The 20,108-nt window shown below is 51.5% G+C and overlaps 1 protein-coding gene across 2 annotated transcripts in view; it reads left to right on the forward strand.

Moving 5' to 3' along the window:
• ACTN4 (actinin alpha 4) overlaps positions 1–18,831 on the forward strand; it is a 105,879-nt gene extending 87,048 nt beyond the window's left edge. For both annotated transcript variants that reach the window (XM_063140514.1, XM_063140513.1), the window contains exons 13-21: positions 2,437–2,545; positions 2,643–2,783; positions 3,469–3,651; positions 4,296–4,430; positions 6,114–6,293; positions 8,347–8,493; positions 10,898–10,978; positions 14,362–14,520; positions 16,117–18,831. In XM_063140514.1, the coding sequence (XP_062996584.1) occupies positions 2,437–2,545; positions 2,643–2,783; positions 3,469–3,651; positions 4,296–4,430; positions 6,114–6,293; positions 8,347–8,493; positions 10,898–10,978; positions 14,362–14,520; positions 16,117–16,275 (1,294 nt within the window). In that variant the 3' untranslated portion in view covers positions 16,276–18,831. The remainder of the gene's footprint in view (positions 1–2,436; positions 2,546–2,642; positions 2,784–3,468; positions 3,652–4,295; positions 4,431–6,113; positions 6,294–8,346; positions 8,494–10,897; positions 10,979–14,361; positions 14,521–16,116) is intronic.
• The last annotated feature ends 1,277 nt before the right edge of the window (positions 18,832–20,108 follow it).

The raw sequence follows: 20,108 nt of genomic DNA on the forward strand, positions 1-20,108 counted from the left end.
TTCATGGAGAAAATTCTCTCTCTCTCTCTCTCTCTCTCTTTCTCTCTCTCTCTCTCTTGCAAAAGCCTTGAATTAGAAAGGCACCATTTGAAGGCAGGCGCGGTGGCAGGGAAGTCCTTTTTATCCTCCATCTGTTGCCAGGATGCCACCAGGGAAACCCCCACCCACCCACCCCCAGTGTCTCAGACCCTGGATATTACAGTCACGGTTCCAACGTTCGGGATCTGTTTGAAGCCCGACACCCTGCTTCCTCATCCGTCGTGTTGCTGACACTCTCTTCACGGCCTCCTCCCAAGGTGTTTTGCTTGGCGGGTCTCTTGACGTCCCTTTTCGGGGTGTTTTTTTTGAGGGGGGGCTGCATCCTGAACATGCAGCCACCGACATACCGTGTTCCAGAGGCGGTCTGCTTCAAAGGTTGTGTTCAGGGCTGGCTGGGAACGTCCCACCTTTGAGGCGGGGCACTGTGCCTCCCGGCCAACCTGATTGGGAAGGGGGGGGCAGAATGGACAATAGACGCCCCGCATTTAACGGGTCGGTGGCGCCCCCTGGTGCCAGAGAGCTGGCGCTGCAAGCCGTGGGGAAGCGTTTTGCTCAGAAGTCGGCGGAAAGGTGCCCGTGCGAGCGGAGGTGCGCAGCGTTATCTCCTACCTCGTCACCGCCATCCCACATCGCCGCTCCATTTTACTGTCTGGTTGTGATGGAGGTTTTTAATTTTGGGTTTTAGGGCCCTCCTTTTCAGGTTTCTGCCTGAGGAACTTGCAATTAGACACGAGACCACAGAGCTCTGCTGTTAGGGAAGGGGGTGCAGCTCAGCGGCCGGCAGGGCCCCTACTTTGCAGACAGGTGGCTGCAGGTTCGATCCCCAGCACGTCCAGGTAGGGCGCGGAAAGAACCCTGCCTGAAACCCAGGGGAGTGGCTGCCAGTCACTGTCGACAGTATTGGTCTAGATCAGCCTTCCTCAACCTGGGGCGCTCCAGATGTGTTGGACTACAACTCCCAGAATGCCCCGGCTGGGGCATTCTGGGAGATGCAGTCCAACACCTCTGGAGCGCCCCAGGATGAGGAAGGTTGGTCTAGATGGACCATGGGATAAGGCCGCTTCCGAGGTTCCTGCTCGGCTTCCCCTCCCGGCCTCGCTCAGCCAGTGTATGGTTGGAAAAGGAGATTAGGAAATGCAGAAGAGCAAGTTTATTTGTTTATTTATTTATTTACAACATTTATTTACCGCCCCTCCCCTTTCCATTCAAAATTTCGGAGCGATGTACAAGGTAAAATACAATAAAAACAGAATAAAACGCCTTAAAATAGGTTTTTAAAAGCAGCAAAATGTACAGTGAACCGTGGCTGGTCATTAAGGAAAGGCTTCCTGGAACAATGACGTTTTCAGGAGGCGCCGAAAGGAATACAAGGTTGGCGCCTGCCTGACCTCCAGAGGCAGGGAGTTCCACAGGAGGGGGGCCACCACGCTTAAGGCTCTTCCCCTGGTGGACTCCAATGGGAGGACGGGTCTATGTGGAACCACCAGGAGCAGGCCCTGGGATGACCTCAGGGACCGGGCAGGTTGGTAAGGGAGAAGGCGCTCTCTCTCTCAGACATCCTGGTCCCAAGTTGTTTAGGGCTTTGTACACAAGTACAAGAACCTTAAACCTGGCCCGGTAGCGAGTAGGCAGCCAGTGCTGTTCCCTCAGCAGAGGAGTTACTATTACGACTCTCCCAAGTTTGTGTGGGCCGGGCCTCTTAGTGTTGGCTTCCCCCTAGACTGCTTCCAGCTTTAGACCCCTTTCCCCACCCCACCCCCAAAGGGGAAAAAAACCCACCCCGTGCTCTTGCCCTGCTGTTGTCAGGAAATCGCAAGGCATTTTGCACAACCCGCGAGTGCTTAGCTGCAAGCCTGTTTGGCCGAGTAGACCTCAACTTCAAACCGCCCAAGCTCCAGCCTGCCTTGCTGCAGATGCAAGGATGTGTAGAATTCAGGCCCGGTTCTCGGGTGCGGGGGAAGGCGTCACCGCGGCGCCGCACACAGCTCCGTGAGACGGTAACCCTCCCGCGGCATTCGCTCGCCAGGTTGGCTGCCGCAACGAAGATCACGACGTGCTCCGAGCCAGGCACGGGACTTCCTGCCGCCACACGTAGTCTTGTGTGTGTCCTTATTTCTCCTTCCTCCGTGCCGCCTGTGCCCAAACGTACCTCTTGGTTCATCACATTGGTGTGATAGCTCTAGGGCGGGGGCAGGAAACCTTGTGGCCGTTGAGATGAGGTGTGACCATCGTCCCTCACCATTGGCTGTGTGGGCTCGGCCTGATGGGAGTTGTAGTCAACCAACACCTGGAGGGCCACCTGTCCTCCTCCACCAGCAGAAGAGAACGTAGACCCTTCCCCCCTCTCGCTGTGTGGGTCTGGGCCCAACCAACGCATCCCTTCTCTCTGCCCCGCAGCGAGCTGGACTATTACGACTCGCCCAGCGTCAACGCCCGGTGCCAGAAGATCTGTGACCAGTGGGACTCTCTAGGATCCTTGACCCACACGCGGAGAGAAGCGCTGGAGGTGAGCTCAAGGGCCCGGGAGCTCACCCTGGCCTGGGGAGGGATGGGGGAGCCGGTGCCGTTGGAGGGGACCTGACCCTTCCTGCTTCTCCTCCCAGAAAACGGAGAAGCAGCTGGAGACCATTGACCAGCTCCACCTGGAATACGCCAAGAGGGCGGCGCCCTTCAACAACTGGATGGAGAGCGCAATGGAGGACCTGCAGGACATGTTCATCGTCCACACCATCGAGGAGATCGAGGTAGCGGAGGCCTGGGGCTCTCGCTCAGGGGAGCAGCACGCGCACATCGCACATCGCACCCCGACGGTCCTGGCTCAGTCCAGTTTGGGTTTTTCCTCCAGCGGCAAGGGTCTTGATTAGAGGAAGGGGCCGTACTCAGTGGCAGGCAAGCGATGCCAGGGAAGCGTCTGATAAAGATGGGCAAAGCCTCTCCGTTCAGTTCCGAGGAGGGCCCCTCTTCCACAAAACAAAGGGAGAACTCCCCATTTCCCACCCCCCCACAAGACGAAATCCAAAGTTCAAATCCTGCAGCGCCCTCCCTTCAACACTGCTGCCCCCTCCCCGTTTTCACAGCGCCGACTGTGGTCCCTGCAAGGTTTACCTCCCTCCCTCCCTGGTGCCTTCAATGCAATGGCAGCATCCCCAGAGCTGTTGCAGCAGCCGCAGGGAGGGAGTTGTAGGTGCTTGGATTCCCAGCGAGACAGAGGAGAACTTCTGAGTCAATGCCCCTTGCTGTGCCTTACAGGCTGGCCGAGTTCGTATTCCAAGACAGGCCGTGACGAATTTCAGTGGCACCTTGAGTGCCTGGCTGGGTTTCAGGCGTGTGCAAAATTAGCTCCATCTTGCCACTGGCGACATGTGTGTGTGTGTGTGTCGGGGGGGGTCCCCCTCTCTTGTTTCTACTTGGGGTGCTTTTCTCTTCCAGGGCCTGATCGCAGCCCACGACCAGTTCAAATCCACCCTGCCCGATGCAGACAAAGAACGGGAGGCCATCCTGGGCATCCAGAGCGAAGCGCAGAGGATCGCGGACTACAACAACATAAAACTCTCTGGGAACAACCCCTACACTTCGGTCACTCCGCAGATCATCAACTCCAAGTGGGAAAGGGTGCGTGGTGGATACCGGCGTTGGCTGAGCCGGGCTGTAAATCCGTTCCCTCAGTCAGACGGAGGACTGGGGGCAGAGAGAGCAGATGGCATGACCAGTGGCCAGCTTGGCTAGCAGTCATAGAATCATAGAATCATAGAGTTGGAAGGGGCCTCTAAGGCCATCAAGTCCAACCCCTGCTCAGTGCAGGAATCCACCCGAAAGCATCCTTGACAGACGGCTGTCCAGCTGCCTCTTGGAGGCCTCCAGTGTGGGAGAGCCCACCACCTCCCTAGGTAACTGGTTCCATTGTCGTACTGCTCTAACAGCCAGGGAGTTTTTCCTGATGTCCAGCCTTCCTTTTATCTGTCCCAAATCTCTCACCGGTCACCTTCATTGGACGATGCTTTTATGAACTGGGCAGCCATGGGATCAACAATTCGCGCTCGGTTTCCACCGGGCGTAAGGGTAGTCAGGTGTCCTCTTTTACACAGACCTGTCCTCCGGTTGAAGGGCTGCCAGAGGGCTCCCTGAAGGCATTTTGAGGGCCTCCTCGATTCGAAGGGCTGGCTAGCCTGCGTTCAGTTTAAAGCTAAGGGACCGTCAGAAGGAAGAGCTGGACCTTGACGGGTCCAACTGTGGCTCTTGTTCCCTTCCTTGAACAGGTTCAGCAGCTGGTGCCAAAGAGGGACAACGCCCTGCAAGACGAGCAATCCAAGCAACAGTCCAATGAGCACTTGCGCCGGCAGTTTGCCAGCCAGGCCAACATCGTGGGGCCCTGGATCCAGACCAAGATGGAGGTGAGAAGCTCTGCCCGTTATCCCTGGTCCCATCAGAAGAGCCCTGCTGGATCAGACCGAGGGTCCGTCTAGTCCAGATCTCCGTTCCCACAGTGGCCAACCAGCTGTCGAGCAGAACATGGGTGCGGCAGCGCCCTCCCGCCCAAGTTCCCCAGCAACTGGTGCACACAGGCTTACTGCCTTGGATACTGGAGGTAGCACTTAACCTTCAGGGGTAGTAGCCATTGGGCCTGTTCAGAAGACACCTTAAACCATGGCTTTAACCATGGTGGTTAAGCCAGAAAGCCAGGCCCTGTTCAGAAGACACCTTAAACCATGGCTTGAACCATGGTGGTTAAGCCAGAAAGCCAGGCCGTGTTCAGAAGACACCTTAAACCATGGCTTGAACCATGGTGGTTAAGCCAGAAAGCCAGGCTGTGTTCAGAAGACACCTTAAACCATGGCTTTAACCATGGTGGTTAAGCCAGAAAGCCGGGCTGTGTTCAGAAGACACCTTAAACCATGGCTTTAACCATGGTGGTTAAGCCAGAAAGCCAGTCCGTGTTCAGAAGACACCTTAAACCATGGCTTTAACCATGGTGGTTAAGCCAGAAAGCCAGGCCGTGTTCAGAAGACACCTTAAACCATGGCTTTAACCATGGTGAACAAGGCCTTTTGTTTTATTCACCATGATTAAAGACATGGTTTAAGGTGTCTTCTGAATGGGGCCAGTGATAGCCTTCTCCTCCAGGAATTTATCCAACCCCCTTTTAAAACCATCCAAATGGGTGGCCCTCTCCACATCTTGTGGCAGTGAGTTCCATAGTATGCTGTGTGAAGAGGTCCTTCCTTTTATCTGTCCTGAATCTCCCACCCATCAGCTTCATGGGGTGACTCCTTTGGGTTCTAGTATTATGGGAGAGGGAGGGAAATGTCCCAAATTTGGAATGTTTGCGGGGAGGAGAGACACTGGAAATCCAGGAACTGGTGCAATGGAGGAATCTGAGAAGTGATGTAATAGAGGCAGGGGCGGGGCGAGGCGGCTCACAGCATGAGCTGTGATTCAGGAAATCCCCAGTTCGAATCTCACCATAGCCACAAACTCCCTCGATGGCCCCAGGTGTCCTGCCAAGTATAATAACAGTGATTCCAGAGGGGTTTATCCTATGAGTCTGTTCCAGCAAACACAACAGAGTCTTAAAACCCGTATATTGTAATACCTTTCTTCGTCCAACTCAAAGCTCGCCAAGAAACGGGTACGCTTTCGAGATCACGAGATCTCTTCACCAGGGCAGGACGTTTCGAAAGAAAGCGTCCTCCAGATGTGTCGGACTGGCTGGGGAAGGCTGAGAGCAGAAGTCCAACACCTCTGGACGGCCACGAGGCTGGGGAAGGCCACTTCACCGGGCTGCATAGCGGGAGGGTGTATTTCATTACGCCAACTCCTTCGGAAGCCCCTCGGGGGGCCCTTCGTACCGAACTAGCGGGGTACAAATAACTAAGATACCAGCAGCGCCGGCTTCTCGGACAGGGAACTCGCTCACGGGGGGGGGCCAGCAGCTGCCCCCACCCCTTGCCCTCACCAGCAGCTCTGGGGCAAGGAGGGCCGGGGCGAGAGAGGCGGGCGCGTCTCAGCTGTTTTCGAGACGACCCGAGCAGCCTGCTTGCCCCTGACGCGGTGGCCCCTCTCCTCCCCCCGTCCAGGAAATCGGCCGCATCTCCATCGAGATGAACGGCACCTTGGAAGACCAGCTGAACCATCTCAAGCAGTACGAGCAGAGCATCGTGGACTACAAGCCCAACATCGACGTCCTGGAGCAGCAGCACCAACTCATTCAGGAGGCCCTCATCTTCGACAACAAGCACACCAACTACACCATGGAGGTGAGGGCGCAGGCGTCCCGGCAGCCGCTGCTTTGGGGAGGGCGTGGGCCGGGGGGGCGGCCTGTCCCACTTGTCCGCATCGGTGCTTAGGGTGAGAAGCGCGAAGAGCTCTTTAAGCCTATAAGAAGAGCTCTGCTGGATCGGAGGAAAAGCCTGTCTAGTCCAGCATCGTGTTCCTACAGCGGCCGACCAGCAAGACGCCCACGAGTAGGACCGGGAGCGCAATCGCACCCTCCTTATTATTAATATTATTATTATTATTATTTATTTATTTATTTATTTATATAGCACCATCAATGTACATGGTGCTGTACAGAGTAAGACAGTAAATCGCAAGACCCTGCCGCATAGGCTTACAATCTAATAAAATCATAGTAAAGCAATAAGGAGGGGAAGAGAATGTAAACAGGCACTGGGTAGGGTAAACAGGCACAGGGTAGGGTAAAACTAACAGTATAAAGTCCGAACAACATCAAGTTTTAAAAGCTTTAGGAAAAAGAAAAGTTTTTAGCTGAGTTTTAAAAGCTGCGGTTGAACTTGTAGTTCTCAAATGTTCTGGAAGAGCGTTCCAGGCGTAAGGGGCAGCAGAAGAAAATGGACGAAGCCGAGCAAGGGAAGTAGAGGCCCTTGGGCAGGCGAGAAACATGGCATCAGAGGAGCGAAGAGCACGAGCGGGGCAATAGTGTGAGATGAGAGAGGAGAGATAGGAAGGAGCTAGACCGTGAAAAGCTTTGAAGGTCGACAGGAGAAGTTTATATTGGATTCTGAAGTGAATTGGAAGCCAATGAAGAGATTTCAGAAGTGGAGTTACATGGTCAGAGCGGCGAGCCAGGAAGATGATCTTAGCGGCAGAGTGGTGGACAGAATGTTCCTCAGCAAACTGGTATTGACAGGCTTACTGCCTCTGATACTGGGGGTTGCACTTAGCCATCAGGGCCAGTAGCCATGGATGGCCTTCTCCTCCAGGAATATACCCAACCCCCCTTTGAAAGCCGTCCAGATTGGTGGCCATCACCACATCTTGTGGCGGTGAGTTCCACAGTTTGACTGTGCGCGGTGTGAAGGCCCGTTCAGGTCTCCCAACGTTTCATTTTAACTTCAAAGCAGCTTCCCAGGGCTGGGGGCTGGAGGAGAAGGGTCCCAGATTTTCCATGATGTGTCTCTTTTGACCCCGAGTTCCTGGCAATGCTAAAAGATACAAGAGGGGTGTGTGTGTGTGTGTGTGTGTGTGTGTGTGTGCGATAGAGAGAGAGAGAGAGAGAGAGGTGGTCTGCCAGCTTAAGCAATCCCCACCATCCTCTAGTTCAAGAGTATAAGTAGAGCCCTGCTGGATTAGACTAGGGTCCATCTAGTCCAGAATACTGTTCACACAGTGCCCGACCAGCTGCCTGCAGAAAACCCACAAGTAGGACTCCCACTCATGTTCGACAGCAAGTGGTGTACATCGGCATACTGGAGGGAGAATATAGCCATCAGGGCTGGTAGCCATGGTTAGCCTTCTCCTCCAGGAATTAGCCCACATCCCTTTAAACGCCATCCAAACTGGTGGCCATCACTACATCTCGTGGCAGCAAATTCCATACGGTTTAACTCTGTGCTGTGTGAAGACGTCCCTCCTTTGATCTGTCCTGAATCTCCCACCCATCAGCTTCATGGGAAATGACCCCCCACTGGGTTCTAGGAATATGGGAAAGGCAGACGAACTACTCGCTGTCCCCTTTCACCACACCACGCACACTTTTGCTTTTCGTGCTCGGAAGGCCCTCTTTCCGTGTCTCCTGTTGGGTGACGGAGTAAGCCCCAGGTGCTGAAAATGGGTCCCGAGGCAAAATGCCCTTTGCTGACCTCTCCCGGCCTCCAGGGCTTCAACGCTTGGCCTTAGACTGCACCTCCATCTGAGACGCTGGATAAGTGGAAATCAGATACCTCGGAAATGCCTGACTGTAATGAGTCCCTGATGGGTCCCGCAAGAACAATTCCTCTTAAGAAAATCGGATTGAATAGCTAACGTTGCCTCTTCTCTCCCCGCCCTCTTCCAAACATAAACCTCCAGCACATCCGCGTTGGGTGGGAGCAGCTTCTCACCACCATTGCCCGGACCATCAACGAGGTGGAGAACCAAATCCTGACCCGGGACGCGAAGGGAATCAGCCAAGAGCAGATGCAGGAATTCCGGGCCTCCTTCAACCACTTCGACAAGGTACCCTGGGTTAAAAGAGGGGAGGGGAGGGGAGGGGCGCCCCCTGTCCGCAGGAAAGGGTGATGGTGAAGATGCACCACTTTTTTGGGCCTCCTTAGTGGCAATAAAACTGAACGGGCTTGACACAGCCCTGGACTCGGCCGAGTGGGTTGTGCTTCAGTGTTGCAGTTTGATCATTTAAGGGCCTGGCCTTGTGCGGAAAGGCGGGTGCGGGGTCTTTAGAAGGCAACGTATATTATTTCACTTAAAATCTGGTAAGCTAGCCCGGCCGTGCTTGTCCAGGTCCTCCTGCTTCATCTGCCGAGGGGGACACTGCACGTTTGCCCTAAAGTCCTACCCTGACGGCACCACTGCCGTGCGTCACTTCCAGACCGCACCGTCATAGAATCATAGAATAGCAGAGTTGGAAGGGGCCTACAAGGCCATCGAGTCCAACCCCCTGCTCAATGCAGGAATCCACCCTAAAGCATCCCTGACAGATCCACCCTAAAGACATCCCTGCCTCTTGAAGGCCTCGAGTGTGGGAGAGCCCACAACCTCCCTAGGTAACTGATTCCATTGTCGTACTGCTCTAACAGTCAGGAACTTTTTCCTGATGTCCAGCCAGAGTCTGGCTTCCTTTAACTTGAGCCCGTTATTCCGTGTCGCTGTCGTGTTGTAGGTTTTTAGCCTGACCTTCCTCCAAGGCGCTCAGGGCAATGTATTTTGGGTACACACCCCGTTTCATCCTCTCTTTCTACAACCGAAGAGAGCTTCGGCTATTGGGCGGTATAAGAATGTAATAAATAAAAATAAAATAAATAAATAACCCTATGAGGTCAGTCAGGCTGAGACAGCAGTTGCTGGCCAGTAATCGTCTAATAAACGTGTGGCTGAGTGAGGATTTGAATCTGGGTCTCCTCAGCTCTAGCCTGATGCTCTCTTACCAAATACGCCGCACTGGTTTGTATTGGGGCAATGTCTCATTCTTCCCAGAGTAAACGAAGCATGGTTAGAGCCCCGCCTCGCTAGCATAGACAGAGGAGAGAGGTGGGGTGCTACTTTGACAGGGCAGTGGTGGTGATATTTCCACCATTCAACTTCTTCCAGAGCCTGTTCCTAGAGCTTGTGGCTGCAGTTCCTCACCCAAACGTGCGATGCAGGCAGTCTCTTTGCTTAAGAGGCTGTGGCAAACCAACTCTACCTGCCCTTGGTTTTTCATCAGAACCTTGCCATTCAGGCAGGACTACTGCATGCCAATCTTCGTGTAGGCTTGCCCGCTTTTGACAACGGGCACCACCCGTGTCGCCAGGGTTTTCCCTCTCCAAGTGAAGACTTGGCACGAAAACCGGTGTGTGTATGATCTCCATCACAGCGTTAGGGTTGTTTCTTTTTTTAAAGGAGCCTTTCCACAACCAAGATGCACACGCGAAGAAGCCAGGGGCCGGGCAGAAAGTAGGTCTCTGGGTGTTTGGGACTTCAACTCCCAGCATTCCTGACTGCTGGTCATCCTGGCAGGGGGTTCTGGGAGTTGGTTCCAAACATCTAGACGTTTGCCGTCTGACCACCCCTGCAGGGCTGGAATTTCCCTTCTCACTCCAGACAAAAATGTGAAAGCACACACACACACAAAAACTTTCCCCCCTTCTGCCACCCAGACCAGGCAGGCGTGAGAATTTTTCCTGCAAAGGAAACTGGCTGAGGGCATGATTCCATGGGCCTGTGTAATGAGAGGAATCCCTCCTTCCGTCCAGCCTGATGGCAGGTCCTGCTGTTCATAATGTTTACGTATGAATCTTCCCCAGTCCCAGCGCACAAATCCGTTCCAAATGTGGAACTGGTTTGCAGCTGAACGTCTTCAGAGATCTGCTGAAAAGCAGAGTGTTGCAGTGTGGACGTCCTGTGTCTGGCAGGCAGTCTGCGATGGCCTCTTCCCACATACCAATAACCCCTGGCATTCGGGGAGTGGCTGACCGCCCACCTGTGAGCCAGCCAGGTGTCTTTTAAAACAGAAAGGTGGATATGTCCTTTTGTATTTCCCTTGGGGAGACCTTTGCATTGAGAACAGGGGAGCGGTAATGTCCAATTCCTACGTGTCTGCAGGATCCAATTCTTGGCCCGAGCAGGGATGGAAGGGAAGTCCCCGGTGCCTGGGCTGCTGGGTTTTCTCTCCTTCCTTCTCCTGGGTGCTGCAGCCAGGTCTTTGGGGAAGGAATCCAGCGGTCTCCTTCCTCCCGGCTCTGGGACTGGCAGACTCAAGATGGTTCTGATCTCCGCCAACCAGCCGGCGTTGAACTAACGGCGTGTCTTTTCCCCTCCGCCCGGCCCACCTGGTTGTGTCCACACGGGCTTTCCCACCGCCCCCTCCTTCCCTCGACGCGCATGACGCACCCTCCGCCCCTTCCTGCGCGTGGCCCGGCGGCAGGACCACGGCGGCTCCCTGGGACCCGAAGAGTTCAAAGCCTGCCTCATCAGCTTGGGATACGATGTGGAAAATGACAGACAGGTACCCGATGCCCGCTCACCGCGCGGCCTTCCAGCAATGTCGCAATTAACCTGGTCTCCTTTCTCTCTTCCTTCGCCACGTTGTCTTCCCCTCTTCATCCCCCCCCCCCAACAAATCATCCTGTTGTTAATGTTTTATATCCGATCCCTGTGCCCGACTCTCTCCCTCCCACCCTCATCTTCTGGTAACACGGCATCTCAATGGCTCTTCCTTGACTGACTTTGTCTCTCTGCGTCTTTTTCTCCCTCCATGGGGCTGTCGCTCTTTCCTCCCTCTCATCTGTGCATGCCTTGTCCGTCTGCACCCTTCTCCTCTTCCACCTTCCTTCCTTCCTCCCTTCTCCTGTCGGCCTCTCGGAATAGAAGCGCACGGGGAGCATGGACACGGATGACTACCGAGCCCTGCTTATCTCCACGGGATACAGCCTGGTACGCTTTCTGCTTTTGCAACTTCTCTTCTTCGCGCTGTCCCCGAGGGTGACGGCGATAATCTGAGCATTACATCTGTCTATCCTTTGCTGCAGCTGACCTGGTGTGTGTGTGTGTATGCATCAGATGTTACGTTAACGTGGTTAAGGGAAGCAAGATTGCCCTCGGAGTTATTTGCAAGATGCGGGGGCAGATTAAGGTGGATGTTCGGGGCTACAAGGTGATGGTTCTTTGCTCATCTGCCAACCCCCTTCTTATTGTTTTCAGTAGATCTGCACTTTTAAATGTTTCAAGTTAAATACATGTGCTGATTACCCAGATTTCAGCAGAGGAGCCTTTTGAAAGAGATCAAAGGCAGAGGAAGAGCACATGGAATTGGGAGGGACGTTCCCTTTGGTTCAGTGGGGATGGGTAATTTAAGGTGCAATCCTATGCATGCTTAGACAGGAAACAAAGTCATAAAATTCCCAGTATTCTTCAGACGGCCAGGTGTAGGAATACACCTTTAATCTGTAATCTTTGGGGGGAAGCTGCCTTATATTTATCTGTCTAGCTCAGTGGTTCCCAAACTTTTTCAGGTAACCACACCCTTGGTTCCACAAATTCATGCCCAGCCTATCCTACACTATAAAAATCATTATTCAGAATAGCGGTTTTCAACAACTCACTAAAATTCAAAACAGTAACAATTAATTGAATATTTATTCAAAATCCAATTACATTTTTTCAGTTTATTCAATTAAACGTAATTGATGATCTTGATCCAGTGATATCATCTTTTCAAAGACTGATAGTCATTTAGCAAGATTATTAGATATCACATTTAGTAACTAGGGTAGAGTACCTCACTATTCTGTAAATTCTTCATGTGATGGACGGGCTTGATGAAGTAATACTAGTTTCCCAATGTCTGATTTAAAGTCACTTAACATGAGTCTTAAATCACCACGTTTAGTAATCTAGAGTCGATTTCTTTGCTTGGAGAGAAGTCGGCAGACCACACTAAAACCACATTCCACCAAATATGATGTTGGAAATGCAACCAGGAGCTTCTGAACCACTTTCCATAGTGCAGGATAGCAATCAGAAATTTCCTTCTGTAACCAAAACTCCTGGTACGATTTCTTAAACTTTGGCTTCAGCTCAATGTCATTTTGTAGCTCAATTGGCCCCTTTAAATAGGAAGCACTTGCCAAGGGAGGGAGGGAAAAGAGAGCGAACGCCTCTGTTTTGCAGCCGGCGTGGCGGGGCACACCAAGCAGGGTATGTCTCTTCATTAGCATTTTGCTGCTTTTGAAACATTTCAATTCACCGTTAAAAGGACTCTTCTTAAATGGTATTAATATATGTGTGGATCCTTCCCCTATATGACTTGGGACCAAACTACCTTCTCCCATAAAAATGTCCCTGGGTTTTAAGGGACATTTTTATGGGAGAGGCACTTCTCGGAAAAACTTCTGGAGAGGCACTTCTCGGAAAAGACCACCTCGAGTGCCCCCCTGCCGCCCCCTTGCCTCTTAACGCCCCCCTATGCAATCCCTTGGGGGTGATACCGCCTACTTTGGGAACCACTGGTCTAGCTGATTGTTATCAAAGGCCTAAACAAATTTAGGGCAAGGATACGTAAGAGATTGCCTGACCCTACCTGACCATTCCATTGCTGCACTCATCAGGAGATACCAGAGGTCCGATCCATGATGGCTAAGAAAAGGGCCTTTATTATCATAGCGTTTTTACCCTACCGCTAAAAACTAGACTGGCCCTTTCGGGGTTTTGGGCACCTGTTGAAAACTTACTTGTTCCAAGAAGTTTCTCCACAACAGCAATCTCTTCTTTTTTTGTTTTTTTGTTTGTTTCGCTGCTGTTGTGCTACTGTCTCTACTCAACTTTATACAGAATTTGACTCCGGTTTCATGTTTTGGAGTTTGCATATCATGAAGACATTTCCTTCTCATGGAAGCAATTCATAAATATCGATCAGTAAGCCCGCCCTCTTCAGGAGCTTGGGCAGAGAGGAGTCTTTCTCTTTACCTGATTGATGCCTGATAACCTCTTCTTAACTGGAGATGCCTGGGATTGAACCTGGTCCCTTCTACACACAAAGCAGTCGTGTCTCGGCTGCTGGCCTGTGGCCCTTCCCGAGTAGAGCAATGTAAACCCTCGCTAGAAGGCTCAGTGGGGTGAAGAGAGGTTTGAGGCCTAGGCAGTCACCCCTTCATCTGGATGCAGTAAATTCAGACATGCTGTGTCATTTTACCGGATTCGCTTCTTAATATTGCAAAACTCCCAGAACTGGTTGTCAGAATTCACTATTGCCCCGTTCAGAAGACACCTTAAACCATGGCTTTAACCACGGTGGTTATGCCAGAAAGCTGGACCATGTTCAGAAGACACCTTAAACCATGGCTTTAAACATGGTGACTAAAGCAAAAAAGCCTTATTTATTTATTTATTTATTTAAAACGTTTATATCCCGCCCTATATCACTAAGCTCTCAGGGATAAAAACATACAGTATAAAACAATAAATATACACAGTTAAAAACAAATTAAACCATGATCCAAGTTAAAACAATGTATAATTTAAAAGCGATAGATGCACTTATTCACCGTGGATAAAACCATGGTTTAAGGTGTCTTCTGAAAGCCATAGTTTAAGGTGTCTTCTGAATGGGCCCACTGGTTGCATTCAGGCAACTACTCTGGCACAGCGATGGAAGGGTGTGGTTGTGCGACAGAAGGGTTGTGTTTCGAACGCCTTTTCCATGCTACGGGTGGCCACTGAGTTTGCCTGAGCCAGGCACACCTCTCAAAGTCTTCAAAACGGCTTAAACTGTCATCCTTTTTGTAAACCGCCCAGAGAGCTCCAGCTATTGGGCGGTATAAAAAATGCAATCCATCAATAAATCTTTTTTTCTGGGAGAGTTGAACGCCTTTTTCTCCCCGCCCTTGTCAGGGAGACGCAGAGTTCAACCGGATCATGAGCCTTGTGGATCCCAACAACAGCGGTGTTGTGACTTTCCAAGCCTTCATTGACTTCATGTCCCGGGAGACCACGGACACAGACACGGCTGACCAGGTCATTGCCTCCTTCAAGGTCCTGGCTGGTGACAAGGTAAGGAGGATGTGTGTGTCCTCACCAGGGGTTCCCTCCCTCCCGGATATCTCTCTGCTGTCCTGCGGCCTTCGTTAGTACTGGCTAGGATTTAGGGTCATGTCGTGTTTCTCAGAACACTCCTGCTTTCGATGGGAGGCAAATGACGAGGCTTGCTAAGTAATCCACAAAGCTTTTTGTTGAGCAGCAAACATCTCTTCTACCTGAAGAGAGTCTAACCTCTAGGAAACATACCCCTAGGCAAAACTATGCCAACTAAGCAAGACAAATGTCCGCTCAAGGAGAACAGGAAACCACTTCCCAAACACCTGTAACTTCAGAGAGCCTGGTGCGGAGGCAGGTTCTGGCATAATCGAACGGACTTTCTCACACCTTCCTTCCGCGCCGTGCGTTTGAACTTCTGGTGGACCCTAGCATCAGCTAGCTTGTCAGGACGCTCACCTCTGGAAGAAGGCTCACTTCCCACTGAGTGTGTAGGATTTGGCCTTGAGGAGATAAGCTCTGGAGAGGGCTGACTCCTAAGAGAGTGAGAGCTTCTAATCGCCCGTGAGAGCTTCCTCCCCCACTGGTACAGGCTGGCTGGTGTCTGGCGCTGCGTCTTCTAGTTCCGAATCTGATTCTGATTGATTACCTGAAACATCTTTTTCCAAGACAGGGGCAGTAGGGTTAGACATGGCAGGTGATGGGTATGCAGGACTACAGAAAACACATGGATGCCCTTTTGGGCCTAGGATTCAGTTACCTGAGCATCACAGCTTTCCTGTATATTAAAAATCAAGTTTCTAATCCTTAGTGGTCTGGGATTTATCATTCTCTTAAACTGCAAAGCACATACTTAGTTGTATTATTTAAACGTCTACATATTTACTGATACAAAGCATTTTTATCCTGCTTCTCAACCAAAAAGGCTCCTAGAGTGGCGTATAGTCAAACAAACAAGCCCCTGCTCCCAGGTTTACAACCTAAAAACACATGACACGAAAGGAAAAAGCCACGAGGAGGGGAAAGGAAAAAAAAAAGTCTTTCAGCAGGGCTGGAGGAATGGCCCTACTTCCCTTCTCTGCTCCTCAGTTTGCTTTTCAAGGCAGTGTGGAATTTAGCATTATTTCACAGTAAAATGGTAACAGCCGTCAAAAGGGAACGCTTTTGCGGTGAGAGCTGAGTTTCGGAGCCTTGCATTTTGCTGCAAAGTCGGTTTGGGACCCTTTATAGAATCATAGAATAGCAGAGTTGGAAGGGGCCTACAAGGCCATCGAGTCCAACCCCCTGCTCAATGCAGGAATCCACCCTAAAGCATCCCTGACAGAGGGTTGTCCAGCTGCCTCTTGAAGGCCTCTAGTGTGGGAGAGCCCACAACCTCACCAGGCAACTGATTCCATTGTCGTACTGCTCTAACAGTCAGGAAGCTTTTCCTGATGTCCAGCTGGAATCTGGCTTCCTTTAAGTTGGAATCTGGCTTCCTTTGGCCCCCTCGGTCCGGAGTCACCCTCTTAGGAGTGCATGGTGGCACTTGGGAACGTGAGCCCGAAACGGCAGCATTGAGTACCCGGCACGGGCGACCTGACAGCGGCATCTTCTCTTCCCCCACCCCTTCAGAACTACATCACGGCAGAGGAACTGCGGCGGGAGCTTCCCCCAGATCAAGCGGAGTACTGCATCGCCCGCATGGCACCTTACCAGGGGCCCGACACCATCCCCGGGGCCCTGGACTACAAGTCCTTCTCCACGGCACTGTACGGCGAGAGCGACCTGTGAGGCAGAGATGACGGCGGCGGCAGCGGCAACAGCAGCAGCAGCAAGCGCTGGCGCTTCTTTCGGAAGGGAGGGGGGAGCAGCAGTCCGAATTTCCCTCCAAGCTGTATTCTCACACTCACACACACACACACACACACACACACACACGGCAATGGGGACATTGTCCTTTTCTTCCTTTCTTCCTTTCTCTCTCTCTCTCTCTCTGAGGACAGAAAGCTGCCTCCACGCTGGGCGACCCTGGGAGCTGGCCTATATAACTAATTTCTTTTTAAATGCGTATTCTACGAACACTGTTACCTATGCAACGGCCACCCTTCTTCCCTTTCCTAAAACACTAACCAGAGGGGGAGCGAGGCTCAGTGGCCCCTTTCCCCCCCCCCCTACCTTTTCACCGCTTTGCCAGGGAGGGGGGCGACCAGGGCTCTAGAGCTTTTCAGCAAAGGGAAGAGTGCAGAAGACGTGCAGGCGGCCGAGGTTCAGATGGCTATTTTTGTTAAAGTAGAGATCCTGTTCTATTTTTTTTCGCCCTATCCATTGTAAAAGGGGGGGGGGGGGTTCTCCTCTTGGCTGGTATGTTCTTTGGAGTTGGTTCCCTTTCCCCCCCATGCTTGGTCGGTCTCTCTCTCTCTCTCTCTCTAATTTGTGTCTGGGCAGCCCAAACCCCAACTTGGATCAATGGTGCGTTGACACTCAAAGCAATCCACATCCGGAGGACTGCCGAGATCCACTTTCTGCTCTCTTTTTTGTTTTTTAAATGCAGAACCTGGATACCTCGTTCCTTTCCAGCCAGCTGTGTTAGGCAGTTTGAGAATAGCCTTTCCCTCTCTTCTCCACCCCCCCCCCACACCCCAGTGAAGTCCTCCTTTTCCCACCCAGCACCTGCCTGCCCACTTCCATCCTTACTGACGCAAACATGCCTGAGTCGGCGGCGCTTTTGGACTTCGGAGGCAGGCTGGCCCAGGCTCAGTTTCCACGCAGACGAGTTGCTCTTTGACTCCGTCTGCCCTGTCGGTCCTGAATAGCTCATGTAGTCACCACCTCTTTTATTTCCACAAGCGTCGCCCACTTTCTCTCTCTGTTGGACCTCCGTAGTTTGACCTTCACCCATCGGGTGGGTTGGTCGGTTTCCAATTCTGGGTTATTTCGGATGGGGGGGGGGCGGGGCGGAGGAGAGGTAGTTCCGGGGAGGAAGCGTTTGCCTTGTCAAGTTGCACAGACTGTGAGAACGCGCCGGCAGAAGCAATGCCCAGACCGCTCAGTGCTGGCTGCTTCTTCACTGATCCCTTGTAAGGGAGGCAAAAACGGTATAAAGAGAGAGGGATAACTCTCCCCCTGTTTTGCACGCTACACCTGTGTCCGGCTTTAAAAACCAACTCCCCCCCCCCACACACACACACATTTCCCAAGTCACCCCGGCCGACTTTTTCTCGTGCAAAGTTTGGAAACACATTTATCTGAGCAATACTGACACAATTGAAAGGCAAAGCACAGAACGGGGTCACGATACACGAAAGAAGCAGAGGCCGGCCTGCAGGTAGAAGACTTTCTCATTTCTTCCAGCTGGCCGTCGCGCATCAGTCTTAAAAGCTGGCAGTCCCTCCTCAAAGCAGGCGGGTTTGTCCGTTTTCTCTTTTGCACACTTCCCCCCTCCCCACAAACACACCAAAGTGCGGTGCGTGGGGTGCGGGGAGAGAAATGAAACGGCGGTGGGGTTGATCCGCGGGAGAGGCTCTTGGACGGCGTCTGGAAAGGAGGGCTTCAGGAAACCCAAGCAAGAAACGTGACGTCTGAAGCAGGTGGAATTTCTTTCCGGGTGCCTCAAAAGCTGCTCAACTGCTCAACTGCTCCCTTTTCCCTTTAGGCAGGAGCAACTCACACGTTCAGTCTTCCTCACTTCCTCTTCACTCCAAACAACCCTTTAAATCCATTGCTTCACGCATATATATATATATATATATATATATATATATATATATGTAATTTCATCATGGTGCAGGGTTTTGTGAGGACCAAATTTAAACAAAACAGAACCATGCAAAGATCTTTTTTTTTTTTTAAAAAAAAAGAGAAATTAAAAACACAGCAAACAGTTGCAATTTAATAACGTCCAGATTTATTATTATTAAATATATATATATATATTCATCTAGCATCCTATATTGCCGATCCGTGGTGTGCGTTTTTGTTTGTCTTTTTTCCTTTCATCATGTACTTAAAAATTACGGCTGACTGTAGCACTGGAAACTGTAACATTCCCATACCTGTTTTTTGGTCATCCCATCTTTTTCGTTTCGGTTTTCTTTCTCTCTCTCTCCCTTTTTTTTTTTTGTCGTCGGAGACGGTTTAGCTTATTTTATTGCGTTTGCTACTGAATGCCTGCCCGTGAAGGACAGATACTTCAGCCCTTAGGGAGAAGCCCGCTCCTGTCCGCCTCTGTTCATCACCCGGTCTACTCTAAAACTTCGAAGCTTTCTGGGGAAGCTCTCCCTCCCTCCCTCTATCCCCTCCCCTCCCTCTTGGGAACAAGACAATAAAGTGTAATATTTTTAAGGATGATTTATCTGATGTCGTTTTTCTCCAGCACGTCCCTCTTTACCGCTTGTGTTATCCCTTTAAGAACAGCCTCATTGGATCATAGAATCATAGAATAGCAGAATTGGAAGGGTCCTACAAGGCCATCTAGTCCAGCCCCCTGCTCAATGCAGGAATCCACCCTAAAGCATCCCCAACAGATGGTTGTCCAGCTGTCTCTTGAAGGCCTCTCGTGTGGGAGAGCCCACAACCTCCCTAGGGAATTGATTCCACCGTCGCACTGCTCTAACAGTCAGGAAGTTTTTCCTGCTGTCCATCCGGAATCTGGCTTCCTGTCACTTGAGCCCCTTATTCCGTGTCCTGCACTCTGGGAGGATCGAGAAGAGATCCTGGCCCTCCTCTGTGGGACAACCTTTTAAGTCTTTGAAGAGTGCTATCTTGTCTCCCCTAACCCTAACCAAAGGCCTAACTAGTCCAGTGTCTTGTTCCTGCAGTGGCCAACCAGATGCATTTGGGAAGCCCACAATCAGGACATGAGCACCCCTGCACCCTCCGGCTCATCTTCCACAGCAACTGGTATATGCATAACTGTATGTGCGTACATTAGCCATAGATCGCCTTCTGCTCCATTAATTGGCCCCGTCCCCTTTTACAGCCATCCAGGACTTAGGGTTGCCATACGTCCCGGAAAACCAGGAATGTCCCGGTTTCCAAGCGTTTCCAAAAGGTCCCGGCCAGTCAGTCAAGAATCCCGGATGCCTGTTCCAGCCGGCCGGAGAAATTCCAACCTTCGAAATGGTGCCTTGAGCCTGCTCAGTGGAGTGTAAGCCTCCATATTGAAGTCTCCTCTAGCTTTTGAGAACTAGTTGGAGAAATGTAATTTAGTCATTTTTTTTCTTTTTCTTTACTTAAACTGTGCTTTGCCTATTATTTATTAGCAGGTGCTTAAGTACTTTAGGCTGCAATCCTATGCATACTTACTTGGGAATAAGCCCTATTTAACTAATAGGATTTGTTTCTGAGTAGACACACATAGGATTGCAGTGTTAGATAACTAAGGCCTTAGCTAGACCTAAGGTTTATCCCGGGATCGTCCTGGGGTCATCCCTGCGCATCTAAATGACACACGGGAGATCCCGGGAACAGGCAGGGATGACCCTGGACGATCCTATGATAAACCTTAAGTCTATCTAAAGCCTTTAGCTTAGATAGCTTTCTTTCTTCCCCTAGACCAGCCTTCCTCAACCTGGGGCGCTCCAGATGTGTTGGACTGATGCAGTCCAACACATCTGAAGCGCCCC

Source organism: Elgaria multicarinata, chromosome 13 (assembly GCF_023053635.1).
Source record: "Elgaria multicarinata webbii isolate HBS135686 ecotype San Diego chromosome 13, rElgMul1.1.pri, whole genome shotgun sequence".
NCBI lineage: Eukaryota > Metazoa > Chordata > Lepidosauria > Squamata > Anguidae > Elgaria > Elgaria multicarinata.